Source organism: Oryctolagus cuniculus, chromosome 15 (genome assembly GCF_964237555.1).
Source record: "Oryctolagus cuniculus chromosome 15, mOryCun1.1, whole genome shotgun sequence".
In the NCBI taxonomy this organism is placed as follows: domain Eukaryota; kingdom Metazoa; phylum Chordata; class Mammalia; order Lagomorpha; family Leporidae; genus Oryctolagus; species Oryctolagus cuniculus.
The window spans coordinates 78,621,895-78,642,055 of NC_091446.1; the positions used below are offsets into that span (position 1 = coordinate 78,621,895).

Genomic DNA, 20,161 nt, shown 5'->3' on the forward strand with positions numbered 1-20,161 from the left:
AAAGGCCTTGACAATGGAAATTATTAAATATTGACAAAACTGAAGAAGACACATAAACATGGAAGACCTAATGTTTTTAAAATGTCTATACTTCCCTAAGAAATTCACAGAATCAATGGTTTCCCAACAACAAGTCAATGACATTTCTTCCCAAAACTAGAAAAAAAAAATCCTGTTAGAAGACAAAAGACCTTGAAGAGCTGAAACAACCTTGAATCAAAGGAAGAAATCTGATGCCATCCTATACCTGATTTTAAGAGATACTACAGAGCTCTAGTAAAAGATCTTTACTTTGGCACCAAAATGTTTTGAAATCCATGCAAAGAATAGGCATATCCCATGAACATTTTTACCTCATGTGCATGGATTTCAAACATTTTTGCACCCAAAGAAACTTATCTTTGAATTCTGTTTTCCTTGACTGTTTTTCCAGTCTCCTAGTGTGATATGGCTGTACTGGACAAAGGGAGAATTACATCCCAGGAGAGAAGGAGCAGGAGGGTGCAAGATTTCATCACCACTACTCAGAAGGACACACGTTGCTAACTTACGAATTGCTTATTTCTAGAACATTCCATGTAATATTTTTAAGATTAATTGCAGTTGACCAGAAGTAACTGAAATGGAAAATGTAAGCCACAGATTAGGGGAGACCACTTTGTGGAAACTAGCGACCATCACCAATCTGGAGAGATTTTTGGAAGAGAATGGAGGAAGGAAAATGAAGGAAGAAGACCTTAGAGTGTAGAGCAGTTCCAAGGAGTTTCACCTGCTGATGGGGAATGCATGGGCTGTCAGGGGCCTGCCTTAATTTCCCTGCAGCACTCACCACTGGCTGGAAGAGGCCTGGCAGGGGTGCTGTATTGGTGGGGATGGAGTGGTGGAATGTAGGGGTGGGGCTACATTCCCAGAATAGCCCCCAATTTTACACCCCCTGTCCGTGGTGCAGGTCCATGGTACTCACGATGCAAAAGCCCTTAACTTCACAGTTAAAGGTCAGAGTTTTCAGTTCTTCAAACACAATCTGCTCAAATACTTTTCCAAGGAGTCCTGTGGAATAGAAGAGGGTGTGAAAACCTTGTTGAAGATATGTGAGGAAGGGCTGGGCAAAGAAAGAGGAAATTGGAGTCTTGACACAGGGAAAACCCCAGTGGAGTGGAAGAGGTTCAGTTCCTGGTGACAGAGGATCCTGTGACTCCCACTGGCTAGTCAATATGCAGGGCACTGAGCAGAGCTATAGGTCACAAAGTCACCATGTCAACCTTTGCATCAATCTCCACACCAGGGAGCTCTGCCCCTAAGGTGGGGGAAGGACTTGTGCAGGTAGCTGTCAGAAGCTCACCGCAGAGCCAGCTGCTCGCCCAAGTCCCCGCACTCTGAGCACATACCTGGTGCTGGTCGTAGGGCACATTGGCGACAGGGTAGGAGGGCCCAAGTCCCTGGGCACAGGTGGAGTTAGCTAAGAAAAAGACCAGCACTTTAGACCACCTGGGCCCTGAAGTGGCAACCAAAGAGCACGTGGGATCATTGGGATGGCCAAGAAAATGGGGAGCCACAGTGCCCATGTGCCCAGCTCCTCACTCTTCTTCCTGCTGCTGTTGCTGCTGCTCTGTCTGCCACAGTTCAGAGCTCAGAGCTTCCTGGACCTCGGCCCTCACTGGAGATTCTTACAGCCCCACAACCAGCACTCTATAAGTGTCCACTATGACCAGGACGATGACCGGGACCAGGACTCTGTAAGTGTCAGTAATTACCATGATGATGACCGTGACCAAGACTCTGTAAGCATCTATGGTAACCACAATGATGACCATAACCAGGGCCTTGCAAGTGTCCAAGATAACCACAACAATGACCGTGACCAGGATTCTGTAAGTGTCAGTGATTACCAGGATGATGATCAGGACCGGGACCCTGCAAGTTTCCATGATAACCACAATGGTTACCATGACCAGGACCCTGAAAATGTCCACTATAACCAGGACAGTTACCATGGCCAGGACTCTGTAAGTGTCCGTGATTACCAGGATGATGATCAGGACTGGGACCCTGCAAGTTTCCATGATAACCACAATGGTTACCATGACCATGGCCCTGAAAATGTCCACTATAACCAGGACAGTTACCATGGCCAGGACTCTGTAAGTGACAGTGATTACCATGATGCTGACCATGTCCAGGACTCCGTAAGCATCTATGGTAACCAGGATGATGACCATGTCCAGGACTCCGTAAGAATCTATGGTAACCAGGATGATGACCATGTCCAGGACTCCGTAAGCATCTATGGTAACCAGGATGATGACCATGTCCAGGACTCTGTAAGTGTCAGCAATTACCATGATGATAACCATGTCCACGACTTTGTAAGTGTCAGCAATTACGAGGATGATGACCGTGACCAGGACTTCGTAAGCATCCATGGTAACCACAGTGATGACCATCACCGGGACTTTGTAAGTGTCAGTGATTACCAGGATGGTGGTAATGGCCAGGGTGCTATTATACATGGCTACAATTACCAGGATGTGCTAGCAAGGTCGGGAATTTCAGATGAAGGAGAGCATATCATGGAGTACTGCGAAGGCACCTTTGACCTGTACTTCGTCTTTGACATGTGAGTGGCCCTGCCTGCCATGGCTCCAGAAGCCCCCTGAAGCTCACATCCCCCAGGTCACTACAGGCTGGACATGGCCTGGAGGAGGGGAGGAGGGATGCCAGCTACCGTCAGGAGAGATGTGGAACCACTGTCTTCGCGCGAGGAAAACCGAGTCTTTGTGGCACTCTTGATTCCTGGAAGGAGGAAGAAAAATCCTCCCCAGGGGTTCTGAAAGGCACCCTGCCCAGCACCCATGGGGCTTGGATCTTGGGACCCCACTTCCCTTAAGAAGTGGCTGCTGGGAGCTTCCCTCTGGAGCTCACTGGGATTTTGCCCACATACCTGATGAGATAGTTGCACTTCCTCTGCTGGGCGTGAACAGCGTCATCACAGCCCCTGGCTTGGTGCTTCCTGGTGCCTGCTGCTGTGTCCTAAGTCCTGGGGAACGCATGAGGATCCCTGCTGTTTCAGGAATGCTGTGGTGTCTTGGTGTGGCTCTGGGGCAGCCCGGCAGGGCATGAGGCACCTTCTGGCTCTCAGAGAAGGAGAGAAGGCTAGAAGGCAAAGGGGCGGTCTCAGGCTTGGGGGGCATGCCTTGCTGCCACCCTCAGCTCCTCGTGGGCTGGGAGGAAGCTGTGACAGGGGTAGCACTGCCAGAGCATCGCGGCTGCATTTCCCGGTCCCCAGAGTCCTTCTACCCCACACCTGGTGCCCTCAGGCCCCTCCCGGAGTGTGGGGGAGAGAAGGTGCTTTTCCATCTGTGAGCTCCTGGGGTTGGGTGCCGTGCGCTGAGGCTGTACTAGGGACCAGGCTCAGGCTACTGTCCATGCCGGAGTCCCTCTGGGCGTCCTCTTTCTCCACGGATACGGAGGACTGGGGGATGTGGGCCCAGCCCAGCAGCACTTAAGCAAAGCCAAAGCCAGCAGTGATGGGAGCCCCTGCCCACTGGAGGAGAAGCCTCTCCCCAGGTCTTGCTCTTTAACACAGCCAGGGGGATGGTGGCTGCCAAGGGGCACCCGGGATGGAGGATGCATGGGCATTGTGGGCACTGACAGCCTTGCTGGACCAGCCCTTCCAGAGAGGGTCTTCTCAGCTGCCACCTGGTAACCCCTCCCACTGTCACTGTGCTAGGACTCCTGAGTGAGGCCCACAGGGACCCAGCCCAGCCCTGGGGTGGATGGGAAGGGTTAAGGGCTCAGGTGAGTGATGGCAAAGACGCAAATTGAGCACGTGAGATGTGCCAATCCCTGCTCCAGGGAGCTACCCACGGTGTTAGAGCCAGGTAGGCAGCGCAGGGGTATCCAGCCGATGCACAAGGGTCAGTGCCTGGTAAGCTCTGAGCTCTCCTGTCCCAGAAGCCCTGTGATCTGCCAGCACTCAGTGCAGACAAAGAAAAGATGGGGCATCTCGTCTTTCAGTTCTTGAAGCAAGGCATCGGGATCTTGATCCCACTCCACTGAAAGCTCTGCTCTTGAGAACTGATCTGGACACAGAACTCCTGGCACCCATCATGCAGGCAGTGCAGGGCTGCAAATCTCCACAATGATCTGCTAGGGCGTCTGAGGTGCTGGCCATTGTTTCTGCTGGTGATCCTGTCTTCCTCGTGAGGGCATGGGCGAGGTTCATTGTCCACAATACCGACGGGGACTTGCCACTCTGGCTCCATCGTCCGTGTATCCCACCCCTTCTTCAGATGGGCGTGGCTGTTGATTTCTGGAGGAAAGTTGTCTCCAGAATTGCTCAGGAGACATCAGTGAGTCACTATCCCACCCAAGCCTCACCATCCATTTGATGCTTGTTCGCCTTCAGTTCTGGCACAATCCGTGTTGCTCTGACGGGGGCTCTCCTTGCGTTGAGGTCTAACGCCTCTGAGTGCCTTAATCCAGCTCCCACCCCCATGTGTCAAGTCACTGCAAGGCAATTTTGCTGCAAGAAAGCTTTGAAATACATGCATACTTGTTTGAGAATATGCCCTTCCTGGGAACATTTGGACGACTCTGGCCTCTTCATCTCTTTATTGCTGTCTATTTTTATGACAGTACCACAGAGTTTTGGTCACTGTAGCTTTGTAATATATTTTGAAAACAGGAAATGTGAGTCTTCCAACTATGTCCCTTTTATTTAAGATTATTTGGGGTGTCGTATTTGGGTCCCTTGAGATTTCACATGGCTTTTAAGATGGAGTTTTCTATTTCTACCCAAAAATGCCCCTTCAATTTTTAAATAGTCTAAAATTGAAGCTGTGTATGGTTTTGGCTAGTACTGTCATTTTAACAAGATTGAGTCTTCTGGTCCTTAAGTACATGATGTGTTTTAATTTGTGTACCTTTACACTCTTCTAGCAGTGTTGTATAGTTTTTAGTACATGTTTTTTTGTCTCTTGGGTTAAATTTGTTCCCAAGTATTTTTTCAGTTGACGCCATTATAAATAAAACAGGTTTTTAAATTTCATTTTCGCAATGTTCCTTGTTAATACAAAGAAATTACAATAATTTTAAAAAAGATTTATTTATTTGAAAGTCAGAGTTAGAGAGAAGGAGAGGCAGAGAGAGAGAGAGGTCTTCCATCCACTGGTTCACTCCCCAGTTGGCCGCAACAGCCGGAGCTATGCCAATCTGAAGCCAGGAGCCAGGAGCTTCTTCTGGGTCTTCCACGCGGGTGCAGGGGCCAAAGGACTTGGACCATCTTCTACTGCTTTCCCAAGCTACAGCAGAGAGCTGGATCAGAAGTGGAGCAGCCGGGACTCGAACTGGTGCCCATATAGGATGCCGGCACCGTGGGCGGCAGCTTTAGCTGCTGTGCCACAAGCACTGACCACTATTCATAAGATTATAACCTTTCATTTAAATGTTTGCTTGCAGCTATAACTATCTTGCTGAGCAGGGCTTTTACTGGCCCTCAGCTGTTTGATGTGCTTTTTTTTCCCACTTGATTCCGTGGCGATAGGAATTCCGTGGTCTGCGTGCGTCGGCAGCCTCCCATTGTTTCTATATAGCTTCCCTGACTTCACTGACTGCCTTGTCCTCGTTTTCACTCAAATCCACGAGCACACCCGCAATGGCTGTTCTACGCCTGGGCCAGTGTGCCTCTGAGGGGGCTTCTGTCCAGTTCTTTAGTTCCACTGAATGCTCCGTGGTTTTCTGTTCCTTTGGACTTCTTGTGATTTTCATCGTTAAGAATGTTACTGTTAGGTATTGTCATACAGGAAGTCAGAGGCCCACCCGTCCCATGGTGGGCACGTGTGTGCTGAGGGAGGAAGTATATGGCTGGCTCTGTTCCCTGCTTTCTCCCTCCTGGGACCCTCACCTTGGCACCTGAGTGCTGGCTTTCTTCCGTGTTCCGGAATCCAGAGCTTCCTTGAAAAGCATCTCAAACTGGAAGCACAACAGAGTTGGAGTCCATCAAAGATCTTTGTCCCCCATAAACCTCCCCTTGCACTCCAGGAAAGGACATGACCAGAGCGCTGAGAAGGGAAGGGATCGTGGGGAAAAGGGGCACCACGTAATAACACAGCAGGGGGCCGGCCAGGGCAAAGTCCAGGATGGGAAGGGGTTTTCAATCTGGAGGTTTGCTCCTTAGCAATTCGCAGGCACCCCAGTGCCACCTGGAAGTGCCAGGCACAATGGGGAGTCATGTTATGGGCAGCTGGATCCATGTTCGGAACCAGGCTAGTTGGGAAAATTGTGACAAGCCTATTCACCATCAAGCCTCAGCTTTCTCATCTGTAGAATGGGAATAAAGGTGATGATATATGGAGACAGAGGGGCAGAGTTTACCTTGGGTACCTAGGTGTCACCACATACAAGCACGATGCATTTATGGACACAGGAATTGCTGGAAGGGACAAGAGGATGACAGGGGCCGGCGCCGTGGCTCACTAGGCTAATCCTCCGCCTAGCGGCGCCGGCACACCGGGTTCTAGTCCCAGTCGGGGCGCCGGATTCTGTCCCGGTTGCCCCTCTTCCAGGCCAGCTCTCTGCTGTGGCCAGGGAGTGCAGTGGAGGATGGCCCAGGTGCTTGGGCCCTGCACCCCATGGGAGACCAGGAAAAGCACCTGGCTCCTGGCTCCTGCAATCGGATCAGCGCGGTGCGCCGGCCGCAGCGTGCCAGCCGCGGCGGCCATTGGAGGGTGAACCAACGGCAAAAAGGAAGACCTTTCTCTCTGTTTCTCTCTCTCACTGTCCACTCTGCCTGTCAAAAAAAAAAAAAAAAAAAAAAAAAAAAAAAAAAAGAGGATGACAGGGAAGGTGCCTGGGACTCATGCCACACAGGAAAGCCATGAAGCAACTATAATGCAGGCAAGGAGCCAGGAAGAGGGAGCAGCCTTTTTACCCGGCACCATCTGCAGGATGGGACAGAACAGCTACCCTGAGCTTCCAGGCCCAACTCCTTCAGCCCCTCCCTCTCTCCAGGGGTGAGGAAGACAAAGCAGAAGTCATTGCCCAGCCCCCAGTCAGCTTTCCAGAGCTGATCTGAAGCCAGTGAGTCTGTGGTCTCCTCCTGAAGTCAGGGCTATGGCCTGCAGCCACGGTAGGGGTTCCAGAACTTTCCTCTTCGATTTGCTCAGCAAGATGGCATTGCTCTGGCTGGGAGCTGGAGTAGTAGCTGCAGCGTGCTTTGTCTCTCTCTCTCTCTCTCTCTCTCTCGACTTTATTTATTTGAGAGGTAGGAGTTACAGTCTGACAGAAGTAGAGACAGAGAGAAAGGTCTTCCATCTGCGGTTCACTCCCCAAATGGCAGCAATAGCCGGACCTGCACCCATCCGAAGCCAGGAGCTTCTTCCAGGTCTCCCATGTGGGTGCAGGGGCCCAAGGACTTGGGCCATCTTCTACTGCTCTCCCAGGCTATAGCAGAGAGCTGGATAGAAAGTGGAGCAGCCAGGACTTGAAATGGCGCCCGTATGGGATGCCAGCACTGCCTACTACACCACAGCGCAGGCCCCTCCTCTCTCTCTTGCGGCTTTTGGAGTCTGTGCTGCTCAGAGCTCCTGTCACTTCTTTACTGAAGTTGTCCCTCAACTGACCTGCAATGATCAGAACAATTCTGTTCGTGTGTGTTTCATAAATTTTGGCTCATATTTGCTTGTAATCGTTTGATCTTCCTTGCACATCGACCCTCCCAACAGTACCTAATGTCCTTCTGTGTTTGTATCAGTTTCTCTGTGGCATTTCCATCTGGTCTCACGTCAGTGCCGTCCCCCCAGGCCCCTTTGTGCATTGTTTGCACACAGCATCTTTCCCATCCTTCTGCATCAAACCTAGTTGTGCCTTTAGATCTGAAATGAGTGTCTGGTACACAGCATTTAGTCAGATCGTAGGTTTCTTTCCCCTTTAGTTTTAAATCCAATCTGCCGATCTGTGTGTGTGTGTGTGTGTTAGACCGTTTGATCCATTTACAATTAAATGGTCACTTTTATGAAAGGACTGGCTTTTTCCATTTTGCTGTTTTTTCCTGTGTGTGCTTTTTTCTACCACTCCATGTCTATTCTTTTGTGTTCGGTTGATTTTTTGTGTGTGTGATGATGCATTTTGATTCCCCTAGCATTTCCTTCTGGGTGTATTCTATTATAGATAGTTTCTTTATGACTCTGTGGGGATTACGTGTATGTAAAGTTATGCCAATCCACTTGAATCGCTACCAACTTAATTTCAACTTGCACACAAAACCTCTACCACTGGACAGCATTGAGTGTCATGTATGTTGTCAGTGTCACACATCTTTACATGTTCTTTGCCCAATGACACACGTTTATAATTTTTAAAGATTTATATATTTATTTGAGAGCCAGAGAACTTCCATCCGCTGGTTCACTCCCCAAATGACCAGAGTGTCTAGGACTGGGCCAGGCTGAGGCCAGGAGCCAGGATCTCCATCTGGGTCTCCCAGAGAGGTGGCAGGAACTGTAATCATGCTTCCTGGGTGCATTGGCAGAGTTTGGTTGGAAACAGAGAACCTGGGTCTCAAAATTTGCACTGTGCTCTGGGATCCGGCAGTCCTGTTGGCAGAGGCTTTCCGGGTCAGCGGGGCCAGCTGGGCAGGCTGGTGCCAAGGCTGGCAGAGGAGGCAGCCAGGGTCCCTTTCTGCCACACTGAGACCCAGCCTCCCGGGGGCTGTCTCCACATGGCTCTGCAGGGCTGTGGAATGGGGGCAGGGAGTGGAGTTGGGGTGTGGTGAGGAAGGGGTGTGGGTCAGGCGCACAGAAGGATCCCCCAGTTAAGGGACATGTCTGATGCCCAGGACTGCCAGAGTCACCCAGGGATCACAGGGAGCTGGGCAGGGGTGAGCCTGAGGGCACGGGGAGGCCAGAAGAGCCAAGGTCAGCATCCCTTGGGGCCTTTGCAGCCTGTACGCCCTCCCCCATGTCACCTGCACACAGCACCTCCCTGCAGGGTCAGCCCCACTGGATGGACACAAGGCATCCCTGTCCCCGGAGTCTCTCGGGCCCAGACATTCGGCTCTGCTGGGTCCCCCTCTGCCCACAGTTCACCCCGCTGCAGATCCCCTCCCGGGTTGACCCCTGGGGTCAGCTGTGCTGTGCTGGTTAGAGGGCTGATGCCTGGCTGGGCAAGGCAGGGACTCTGCCCCAGACAGACACACCACACACCCCTTTCCCATGCAAGTCTCCTTTGCTTTCAGATCCAACACCCTGGATGAATGGTCTGGCGTGCACTCGGCTTGGGAAGACATGATGGAGAAGTACCTGCAGTAGGTCCCCCTGGACAGCACGGAGCACCCCTCTGGCCAGCAGAGGGCGCTGCATTTAGATGTGTGGGTGTGGGAGTTTCTGGGTAGGGGGATCCAGAGCCCAGGTGACTGAGGCAGGAAAGGAGGGCAGAGCACTGGCTCCTGGGGGTCTCCCCCCGGAAGCAAAACCAGTTATAGGGGTGCTCTGCAACATCATGGTCAAGGGGTCTTTGTGAGGGGCAGGTCAGGAGCTCAGGGACTGCACACCCGGGAAAGGGAGCTGAGGGTCATCGCCAGAGAGGGGTCGGGGAAAGCAAGGGCTCCTGGAGAAGGGGATGGGACAGGTGGTGTGGGTCTGTGTGTGCTCACATGTTCTCTGCGTTGTGTATGTGTGTAGCACATCTGTATTACGTGTGTATTGTGTATGTGTGTACTATGTGTGTGTGGTATGTGCTGTGTGTGTTGGGTATGTGTATGTGTAGTATGTGTAATGAGTGTGTATGGTATGTGGGGTGTGTGTGAATAGTATGTATGTGTGGTATGTGATGTGTGTGGGAGGTGTGTCTATATGTGGTATGTGGAATGAGTGTGTATGGTGTGTGTGTGTATATGTGTTTGTGGTATGTAGTAGGTGTGTGTGGGGTATGTGTATGTGTGGTATGTGGAATGAGTGTGTATGGTGTGTATGTGTGTGTATTCGTGTGTGTGTGATCTGTAGTAGGTGTGTGTGAGGTATGTGTATGTGTGGTATGTGGAATGAGTGAGTATGGTGTGTGTATTCGTGTGTGTGTGATATGTAGTAGGTGTGTGTGGGGTATGTGTATGTGTGGTATGTGGAATGAGTGTGTATGGTGTGCGGGGTGTGTGTGTGTAGTATGTGTGTGGTATGTGATATGTGTGTGGGGGGTATGTGTATATGTGGTATGTGGAATGAGTGTGTATGGTGTACGGTGTGTGTGTGTGTGTATGTGTGTGTGGTCTGTAGTAGGTGTGTGTGTGTGTATACATGTGTGTGTGGTCTGTAGTAGGTGTGTGTGTGTGTATACTTGTTTGTGTGGTCTGTAGTACGTGTGTGTATACTTGTGTGTGGTCTGTAGTAGGTGTGTGTGGAGTATGTGTATGTGTGGTATGTGGAATGAGTGTGTGTGGCGTGGAGGGTGTGTGTGTATATGTGTGTGTGTGCGGTGTGTGTGTGCTATGTGATGTGTATGTGGTATATGTATGTTGGTATGTGTAATGAGTGTATGGTGTGTGTATGTGTGTGTAGACGTGTGTGTGTGGTCTGTAGTAGGTGTGTGTGGGGTATGTGTATGTGTGGTATGTGGAATGAGTGTGTGTGGTGTGCAGGGCGTGTAGACGTGTGTGTGTGGTCTGTAGTAGGTGTGTGTGGGGTATGTGTGTGTGTGGTGTGCAAGGTGTGTGTGTATACGCGTGTGTGTGGTATTTAGTAGGTGTGGGGGGGTATGTGTGTGTATGTGGAATGAGTGTGTGTGGTCTGTAGTAGGTGTGTGTGTATATGTGTGTGTGTGGTCTGTAGTAGGTGTGTGTGTGTATACTTGTGTGTGTGGTATGTAGTAGGTGTGTGTGTGCATACATGTGTGTGTGGTCTGTAGTAGGTGTGTGTGTATATACATGTTTGTGTGGTATGTAGTAGGTGTGTGTATACATGTTTGTGTGGTCTGTAGTAGGTGTGTGTGTGTATACGTATGTGTGTGGTCTGTAGAAGGCGTGTGTGCTGTGTGCTGCTGTGGGTGTCTTGGGGGCATCGTTGACACGGGGACAGGGGAGGATGCATTCAGGGCGCTCTGTCCTCCATGGGCCCCATCTCGTAGGCCTCAGAATCCTCCAGTAATTCACCCAAAGTCCAGGTGCTGCCAGGCACCGCGGAGCAGACCCGCCCGGGGATGCAGGGAAACGGCCGCCCCTGCAGGCAGGCCCCGGCCTCCGCGCAGGGGAGAGGGAGGCAGCTCTGGCTGTGCACAGCCTTCCAGCCTGCCAGAGTCCACGGCCCAGGACGCAGGGGCACTGAGGACGAGGCAGGGAGGAGGAGGAGGAAGGCGTGGGCGCCAGGGGGCGCCGCCCCTCAGCTCGCTGCTTCCCCCCAGCCCTGCCCTGCGCATGTCCTACATCACCTACTCCACAACATCCCAGGTCAGGATGCCGCTCACCGGGAACAGGTGAGTGCCGCTTCGCACTCCCAGGCAGGCCTGGGGTCCCCAAGGCATGGGTGGGGTCCCCATGCATGCAGAGGGTGGCCTGGACAGGGGCCCCTCTAATTTCCACTCCCAAACCACGGCCCACGTCCTGGTCGTTGTCCCCCAGGACACCCTGGGGCCTGCAGCCGCAGCCCCCCCCCGCCCTGCCCTCAACACCCACAGCTCCCATAGCTCCCAGGGGAGGAGGGGGAGGCTCCGGGGCCTGTGCACAGGACTCAGCCCTGCCGCGGTCTCTGCCCACGGCGCAAAGCCCCCCTCAGGCCTCTGTTGGCTTGGCTGTGCCTGCTCAGCTGTCACCTTGGACGAGCCTGATCCTAGGGACCCCTGCCTGTCCCATTCCTGCCAGTCCAGTCAGGCTGCTCGCCCTGCCCCCGGCCTGCTTTCTCAGCCCCAGCCAGGCCGCTCACCCCCAGCAGAGCAGTGCTAGGCTCCCTGGTGCTCGGCCTTCGGACCAGGCTCCTGACGTGGGTCTCCCTGTTTCAGCACAGGGGGTCCGGAGACATGGCTCCCTCACGCAGACATTTGTGACTTCCTTTACCTGGCAATGCGGGGTTGGAATGGAGTCAGAGTCAGGGTTCTGTGGGGTGGGGGCAGTTGGGGGTGTGGCAGGAAGCCCTCAGCTGTGCCTGACCTGTGGCGGCAGAGAGCCCCCAGGACGGAGCCCCTAAGCTAGGGTCAGCATGAGGGTGAAGGACAGAGGCCCCGTGAGAGCGGCTGCCTCAGCTGCACCTTCATGGCTAGGGTTAGGGTCAGCATGGGGTGAGGATTTGGAATGCCTTTTATGCGGGGGGTCAGTGGTGCAGTGGCAGCTCCACTGGGTGTCAGGACCATCCCCAAGGGCAGTCCAAGCAGGGCCTTTGGTGAGTTCCCAAGCCTGGAGTGTCCTGCTGAGGATACATTGAGATGCGCCAGGGAGGCCGCAGACAGCCAGCAATTGCGTCAGGTGGAGCTCCTGGGCCTGCTCCCTCTCCCATCCGGCCAGGAAACTGGGATCTTGTCACCTTCAATCTTCCTTACCTGTTTCCCCTGTTCTGCTTATTTTCAGAGGAAACTTCGCTCGAATTATGAATGAAATGAAAGGTTACTCAGTTTCGGGTACAGAGTCAAACTTGCAGGAGGGACTGAAACAGGTACAGGATCAGTGTGCTAGAACCTTCAGGGACAGGTCTGAGTGCTCCTGGGGCCTCTCACTGTCCCCCTCCATGTGTGATCACTTCCTCACAGGCTATTGAGCAGATGGAACGAGCCAATTCCGCTGGTAAGCTTCCTTGCCACTTCCTCCAGGTCAGGTGCTGGGAACAGAGCAGGACCGGGGCCTCCTGGTCTGGGTGCACATCCCACCTGGGGGACTTTCTTGTCTCTGGCATATGGAGCCACTCACTCATCCCCCCTGAGCCTCAGGCTCCACACTGTGCAGGGACCACAGTAGCCATGAATCCCAGCATCGCCCTGGGGGGGTGGGAAGCACCAGGACCCAGCGTGGGCACCCGTTGGTCTGAGTCAGCATGAGGCACCTGCCCTGCCCTGGGACCCACTGGGAGGAAAGCAGAACAGCTCTGGGGGCCTTGAGCAGCCTGAGGACCCCTTGTGGAAAACACAGCCCGGCCCCCTGGCGCCCACGCCTTCCTCCTCCTCCTCCTCCCTGCCTTGTCCTCCTCAGTGCCCCTGCGTCCTGGGCCCGGGTCTCTGGAGGCTGGAAGGCTGTGCACAGCCAGAGCTGCCTCCCTCTCCCCCTGTGGGTCCCTGCTGGTGTCAAGAAGGAGAAGGGGCTGGGCAGGGGGCAGAATGGACAGATGGAGCCCGGGGTCCACTGCCCAAGCGCCTCTGACCAGGGTCTTGAACCGCTGGGCCCAGGGATGCCCGCAGGAGCCCCCAGGCTGTACCTCGAGCAGGAGCCAGGCCTGCCCTGGGCCTTGAGAGGGTCTGGCTGCTCCACACTGTCTCCATGACCTGCTGGTGCTTGTCTGGGAGTGGGGGGAGCTGCCCTTGGGACCCAGCTCCTACAGCTGTGTGTGTGGGTGCACAGTGGGGTTCAGACCGCCTGGGGGGAAGGGCCTGCTGTGCCTCAGGGAGCCCCTCTGCAGAAGGGGCCGGGCCGGGCCCCTTCTCACGGTGGGGGCTGTGCATGGTGGGTGGGGTCTCGGGTCCCCTTCTCATGCTGGGGCTCTGCGTTGGGGGTGGGGTCCTGGGTCCCTTCTCACGCTGGGGCTCTGCGTGGGGGGTGGGGTCTTGGCGGCTCGGCCAGGAGGACGAGGTGTGGGAGCCCCACCCAGGCTGTATGTCGGGTGCTGTGACCCTGGCAGCCTTGGGCAGTCCTGGGGCTGGCACTGGGCCCAGCGGCCTGCTCCTTGTTTCTCTGCAGCAAAGGTTTTAAGTGTGATCATCGCGCTGGTCAGTGGACCGATCCCACAAGCTTCATTTGAGGAGGCTAAGGTGCAGGTGAGCGCAGTCCCCATCACCTGCACTTGGCTCCTTCTATTGTCTTTTGGCGATTTCTCCTCTTGGCCTTCTTTCTCCTAGGCTGCAAAGGCTCGGAGCCTGGGGGCATACATTTACGTGGTGGGTGTGATGACCTATGAGAAATACCAGGTACCTAGGGACACGAAACTGAAACTGGTGACATCTGGAGCCCCACTGGGGCTCCCAAGGCCACTGACCCACCCCAGGTGTTATGGGCCAGGTTTGCCACTTAACATGTTATTGGCACGGGATTGGTTCAGCCCTCCCAGTGGGAAGGTGAAGGGAGAGGGCTTCCTGCTGCCGCCAACCAGGGTCTGACCCTGAGATCTGACATTCCACTGTTCCCACGCAGGAGGGTTGACACTGTGTCCTGGGCCTGAGGCCCTGGTGCCTCCTTAAGTCCCTGGCTGGGGGGCTCAAGCCACCTGCTGTTTCTCTTAGCTGGAGGCCATTGCTGACAGCCCAGACCACATAGAGGTGGTGGAAGGTCCATCCACGCTCCTGCACGCACACGTGGACTGGGTGAGTGGGGCTGGGGTGGAGGGGGAGGGCCTTCTCTGGTGGATTGGGTGATTGGGGCTAGAGGTGGGGGAGGGAGCTTCTTGAAAGTGCACCCATAGTTCCTACTCTCCCCTCTCCCCCCGCTGCAGTTTTGTACAAGGGCCTGTCTGGAGTTAAGAGAAGTGGATCCTGATCCCGTGTGTGCTGGAGGTAGGAGCTGGGGGCACCGCTAGGGAGGGTGGGGGTGCAGGTGTGTGTCGGGGGAGGCCCTATGTGGTGAGTGTGTGTGGCATTTGTCTGTGCCTATGTGTAGTGTGTGCATGTCTATTGTGTGTATATACTTTTGTCTGTGAGATATGAGGTGTGTCTGGGACACATGGTGTCTATGTGTGAGTCATGTGTAATGCATGTGTGTTGAGCACCATGAATGGGGTATGTGTGTGCCATGTGCATCTGTGCCTGTGTTTTCAGGCAGCATCAGATGTCTGTGGGATGTACAGGCAGTGTGGATCTGTGTGTGATACATGTGGTGCTTGTGGTGTGTACTGTGTGTGTGCTGCCCCAGTGTGCAGCAGGTGTGGTGATGGGTACAGCATGCTTATGAATATATATGTGGTGATGGGTACAGATGCTTATGAATATGTATGCTGTATGTTACGGGAGCGTGTGGTATGTCTTTTAAGTGTGTTTGTGGTGGATGTGGAGTATGTGTGTGTGCCGTGTGGGCACTACGGCGTGTGATGTTTGGGTGTTATTTGTATGTATGTATGTGTAAACATGTGAGTCACATGTATGGATGGGGTTGGGTGGTGACTGTGCATGCATCAGGCATCATGCGAGTCTGGAGTTTGTGTATCTGATGGACTTGAGTGTGGTGTATATGTGTGGGGGGTGTGCATGGGTCAGGTGCCTGTGGAACAAGCATTGGGTGAACTTGTAATAGCGCGCTGAGGATACAAGTCTAGGGTGAGGGTATACGTGTGGCTACAGCTTTGTTCCTCTAATCTCATATCAGAAAGTATAATTGTAAAGCAATTAAACAATATGTGTCCCATAGTTTTAAAACTCTCAAAGGAACACTACCTATGGATGGACAACATAGAAAGAGGCCAGCACAGACAAGTCCCTTACTCCAAATGCTTTGGGATTAGAAGTATTTGAGATTGGCATTCTTCGGATTTTGCATATTCATATAGATTTGCATATATATGAGATAACATAATATAATGCTGTATGTACATATGGATTTGCATATACATAATGAGATATCATGGTGATCTAAGCCAAGGCTAAGATATTTCATTTATGTTTCATCTATACCTTGTTCCAAGATGCTGAAGGTGACTGTAGAGAATTCTTACTGCGCCTCTGATTTGGCTGTAACCTGCTGTATGGAACCAGGTGTGGAATTTTCCACCCCTGGTGTTATTTTGACACTCAGAAGGTGACAAATTTTGGAGCATTTCAGATGTTGTATAGTTGAATTCCAAAATACAACTTTTATGTCAAGAGTAACCAGGGCTCATCCCAGACACACAAGGCTGTGCCAGGACAGGAAGTGTTGGGGGAGTTTGTCTGAGAACAAAGTGGGGAAGAGACCCAGGCCATGGCCTCAGTGGGTGGAGACAGAGAATGGGCACACACGGCGTCTCACACCAGTGTGCTAGTGACACACAGAGGCAGCTCAGAAGCACCCACAGAGACAGCCGGGGCCGCCTCCACCAGTGGTCAAGGGGCCGGCGCCTGTCCCCGAGGGCTGGAAGCTGACAAGGAGGCCCCTCTGCCTCCAGCCTGGGCCCCTGCCCCAGGGCGCTGCGGTCAGGCAGGTGCGGCTGTCGCCCTGAGGAGCTCTGTGCAGGCTGGGGGCACACGGCTGCCACTCGCCCACTGCGGTCCACAGGGAGAAAGGAGCCACGGGCGTCCTCCCGTGCTGGGGACGGCGCCCAGCCCAGCCAGCTGCATCCAGGCCCAGGCACTGGGTTCTGGCCTGCGGGTTCCCAGGTGTGAGGCTCTGTGACACTGGGCTGTGGGGACAGACAGGGCTGTGCCCACAACGGGAGCCAAGTGCCCAGTGTGTGGGGGCTGCCGCCCTGCCTACTGTCCACAGGGGCCCTCGGGGTGCTGCTGTGAGACTGAAGCCATGGGTGTGTGCAGTGAGAGGTTTGGTACGCAGAGGCTGCTGGGTGCCGGCCCCTGGAACTGCCCCTGGTCCTCCCACCACCCTTCCCTGGCCCTGGGCTCCCCTGCACGCCCCCGGGTGGGACACAGGTTGGGTAGAGGGTGAGCGCAGTACTGGGGGTGGGGAGAGGCCGCCTCCCCAGGGTGTCCTGCTGCTGCTTCTGCCCCTGCGCTGCTCAGATTCTGCCCCTTGGTACACACAGGCCTTGGCGCCAGGGCGGCAAGGAGGATGGGAGTCGGGGCTCCTTCCTGGGGCACTGAGCCCAAGTGACAGGTGCCCCCGGCTGCCTGCTCCCCCACGGCTTCTGCCTGTCAGGCTGTGCTGTCACCGGCCTGACTGTGAAACTGGGGGCCTTGTCCAAAGCTGCCACACAGGGGGTCTCAGCCACGAGAGGGCAAGGCCGATGCAGGAGCCTGACCCCCAACCATCACCAGGAGCCGATTCCTCGGGCTGCCATCGAGCCTGGGCAAGGACTGTGGTAAGGGGTGCCCCTAGGTCCTGAGACATGAGCGTCTCCGGCGTCACTGGAAATGGAAATGGACCAGGCCTGGGCAAGAAGGCAGCAGTGGGGGGGGGGGGGAGTAGCTGGGTGTAACTGGAAGCCCTGGGCCATCCTGTCCAGCCCTGTGCCCTGCCTCTCTCTCAGGGGTTGGCTCAGGGGCAGGCAGATGGCACAGAGGGGAAGGGCTTGCTGAGCCCCAGGCTGGGTGGGCGTGGTCCTTGAGGGTCAGGAAGAAGCAGGGGAGGAGGACGGGGCTGTGGTCTGAGCACCTGCAGCTCACACCGGTCCTCCTCCTGTGAGGCATTCTGGGAGCAGGTGCAAGATGCCTCACTGGCCTCCTCTGCCTCCATTACCTCTACCTTCCTGGTTGTGCTCCTGGGGGTTTCCAACCAAGAACCTCTGAAAGGCCTCTGCCAAGGGGCCACCCAGGGACAGTTTATGGGCTTTTTTTTCAGGCGAGCTGGGTTATATCCACGTGTACAACCCACCAGCATGGATTGAAAGTGACCAAGAACCTGGCCTGGAGAGCCCTCAGTGGGTGGACAAGACACAGTAGCGGGGGGAGGAGCCCTGGGATCCTGTTGGGGTGGACGTTCAGGAACCTTGAGATGTGAGACGCTGCCTGCAACGTTCCTCGCTCACACATTTGACCTTGCCCTTACAGATGACATTGTCAACTTCATTGGTTACGGCTTTCATAACGCCAAGACCGAGGACAACATAATCTGTAGGTTCAAGTTCAGTGACAGTGATGTGGTTGGTAAGTAGCCTGCCGGTGCCTCCGAGTCACCATGTCCCGGTCCCAGCATCAGCCAAGCTTCCCACTCGGGTGGGGCTTCCCAGTGGCTACTGGCAGGATGGGCACTGGAGGATGGACCTGGACGCCCGTCTGGTTTCTATCCCTTAATCTGCAAGGCTGAGAAATCATAGTTTCAGCAGCACCCTGCTGACCAAGGGCCTCTGGGGGCAGGGCCCTGTCTGCCTGGCCAGGGCTCTGTCTGCCTGGCCAAGGTGGTGGTGGTGCAAGCCCTGCCCACAGAGCTGTACCTGAACTTTAGAGCCCAGAACTTGAGTAGGCTGCTGTGTCTCATCCACCCACTGAGGGCTCTCCAGAGGACATGGCAACAGCCCCAGAGCTCTGAGCCTGGCCAGGTACACCGGGGTCTGGACTGACCTTGGACTGACAAGGTTGCCCACAGCCAGGCATGGGCACTGGGATCCTGGCTCAGGCACACCCTGGCTGTGTGACCAAGCACTGTTCCCCTGGGAACACCTGTTCTCTTTACAGAGCCGGTATGGCAGCTACACTGCCTGAGTCAGGAGTCTCTGCAGTCCAGGTGGTGCAGAGGAGGGTGTAGTAACTCGGGTTGGAGCCTAGGTCTGGCAGCACTCAGCACCGCAGCTCTGGAAGTCACTGTTTTTTTTTTTTTTTTTTTTTGACAGGCAGAGTGGACAGTGAGAGAGAGAGAGAAAGGTCTTTCTTTGCCGTTGGTTCACCCTCCAATGGCCGCCGCAGCCGGTGCGCTGCGGCCGGCGCATTGCGCTGATCCGATGGCAGGAGCCAGGTGCTTCTCCTGGTCTCCCATGGGGTGCAGGGCCCAAGCACTTGGGCCATACTCCACTGCACTTCCTGGCCACAGCAGAGAGCTGGCCTGGAAGAGGGGCAACCGGGACAGAATCCGGCGCCCCAACCGGGACTAGAACCCAGTGTGCCGGCGCTGCTAGGTGGAGGATTAGCCTAGTGAGCTGCGGCGCCGGCTTAGAAGTCACTGGTTTTCTCCCCATGATGGGCCTGCCCAGGAACCTCAGGAGAGCCCAGGTTGCAGTGCCGGGACCTCCACCACGGCCACCTGCTTGTTTTCTGGGGCTTGGCCTGAGGTGGCCACACTCAGCTCCTCATGGCTATGGCTGCAGCTGAGATGATAGAGCAGGACGGATGACTTGTGCTGCTTTTGCTGACATTTTTCACTGTAGAACAGTGGGTATTAGGAATGGGAGAGGAGTACTAAGAAGATCAATTGTAAAACGTGTTTCTATATATTTTACGCTTTTTTTTTTCTGCAGCCCTGGGCTTTTGTACTTAAAAGATTTTTGACTGTATTAGTTTTTTTTTTTTTTAAAAGATTTTTTAAAATTTATTTTACTTCAAAGTCAGAGTTACACAGAGAGAGAAGGAGAGGCAGAGAGAGAGAGAGAGGTCTTCCATCCACTGGTTCCCTCCCCAGATGGCCACAACAGCCGGAGCTGCGCTGATCCGAAGCTGGGAGCCAGGAGCTTCTTTCAGGTCTCCCATGCGGGTGCAGGGGCCCAAGGATTTGGGCCATCTTCTACTGCTATTTGGGCCATCTTCTACTGCTATCCTAGGCCATAGCAGAGAGCTGGAGCGGAAGAGGAGCAGCCGGGACTAGAACCGGCGCCCATATGGGATGCCAGCGCTTCAGGCCAGGGCGTTAACCCACTACGCCACAGCGCCGGCCCCTTGACTGTATTAGTTTTAAACTGCTAATCTTTTTTTTTTTTTTTTTTTTTTTTTCTGATAACCTTTCTGGTTAGTCTGGCGGTGCTGGGTGCCCTGCCCATCCTGCGTTCAGCCACTGCCCCTGTGTGCCAGGTGCACCTGTCTTCCCATCCAGGAGCACCTCTCTGCTGTCACTCACGCCTCAGTGGGGCAGCTTTTTACAGTTCATCCCAACTACAGCACCCCCAGGGCAAACCGTCTCAACTGTCTGTGCTGATTGTCAAGGTTAGCCCCGACATGGGGTTAAAGCACTTCCCGGGCTCCTGGGTGACGTGACCGTGTGCCCAGGGCCAGCAAAGTGGTGCAGGCAGAAATGTGGTGTTTCAGACAAGCAACCTTGACTCCAGAGGAAAAACAAAGACTAAGAGAAGATACTTGGAGGTATAAACTTGTTGCTATAGTTGCATCACTTTCTACTTCTGTATTCATGTTTTTAAAATACTTTAAATGTATCCCATATAAGTTGTTATGATAAAAATTATACAGCGGAAGACAGTGAACT

General features: G+C 54.1%; 2 protein-coding genes across 13 annotated transcripts in view; one reads left to right on the plus strand and one right to left on the minus strand.

The window, feature by feature from the left end:
* LOC103351333 (anthrax toxin receptor-like) overlaps positions 1-1,874 on the minus strand; it is a 53,706-nt gene extending 51,832 nt beyond the window's left edge. For 3 of the 11 annotated variants that reach the window (XM_051823762.2, XM_051823758.2, XM_051823757.2), the window contains exon 1: positions 965-1,207. The gene's annotated coding sequence lies outside the window, so the exon portion shown is untranslated. Of the gene's footprint in view, positions 1-964; positions 1,213-1,388; positions 1,470-1,581; positions 1,730-1,754 lie in introns of those variants that run through there. The other 8 variants (XM_051823759.2, XM_051823760.2, XM_051823761.2 and 5 more) reach the window with 8 other exon arrangements.
* LOC103351332 (anthrax toxin receptor-like) overlaps positions 1-20,161 on the plus strand; it is a 27,785-nt gene continuing 7,624 nt past the window's right edge. The window contains exons 1-10 of one of the 2 annotated variants that reach the window (XM_051823755.2): positions 1-2,617; positions 9,236-9,304; positions 11,389-11,460; positions 12,545-12,629; positions 12,724-12,757; positions 13,862-13,938; positions 14,020-14,088; positions 14,401-14,481; positions 14,610-14,670; positions 17,806-17,901. In XM_051823755.2, coding sequence (XP_051679715.2) covers positions 1,533-2,617; positions 9,236-9,304; positions 11,389-11,460; positions 12,545-12,629; positions 12,724-12,757; positions 13,862-13,938; positions 14,020-14,088; positions 14,401-14,481; positions 14,610-14,670; positions 17,806-17,901 — 1,729 coding nt within the window. In that variant the 5' untranslated portion in view covers positions 1-1,532. The remainder of the gene's footprint in view (positions 2,618-9,235; positions 9,305-11,388; positions 11,461-12,544; positions 12,630-12,723; positions 12,758-13,861; positions 13,939-14,019; positions 14,089-14,400; positions 14,482-14,609; positions 14,671-17,805; positions 17,902-20,161) is intronic. The other variant, XM_051823756.2, reaches the window with a different exon arrangement.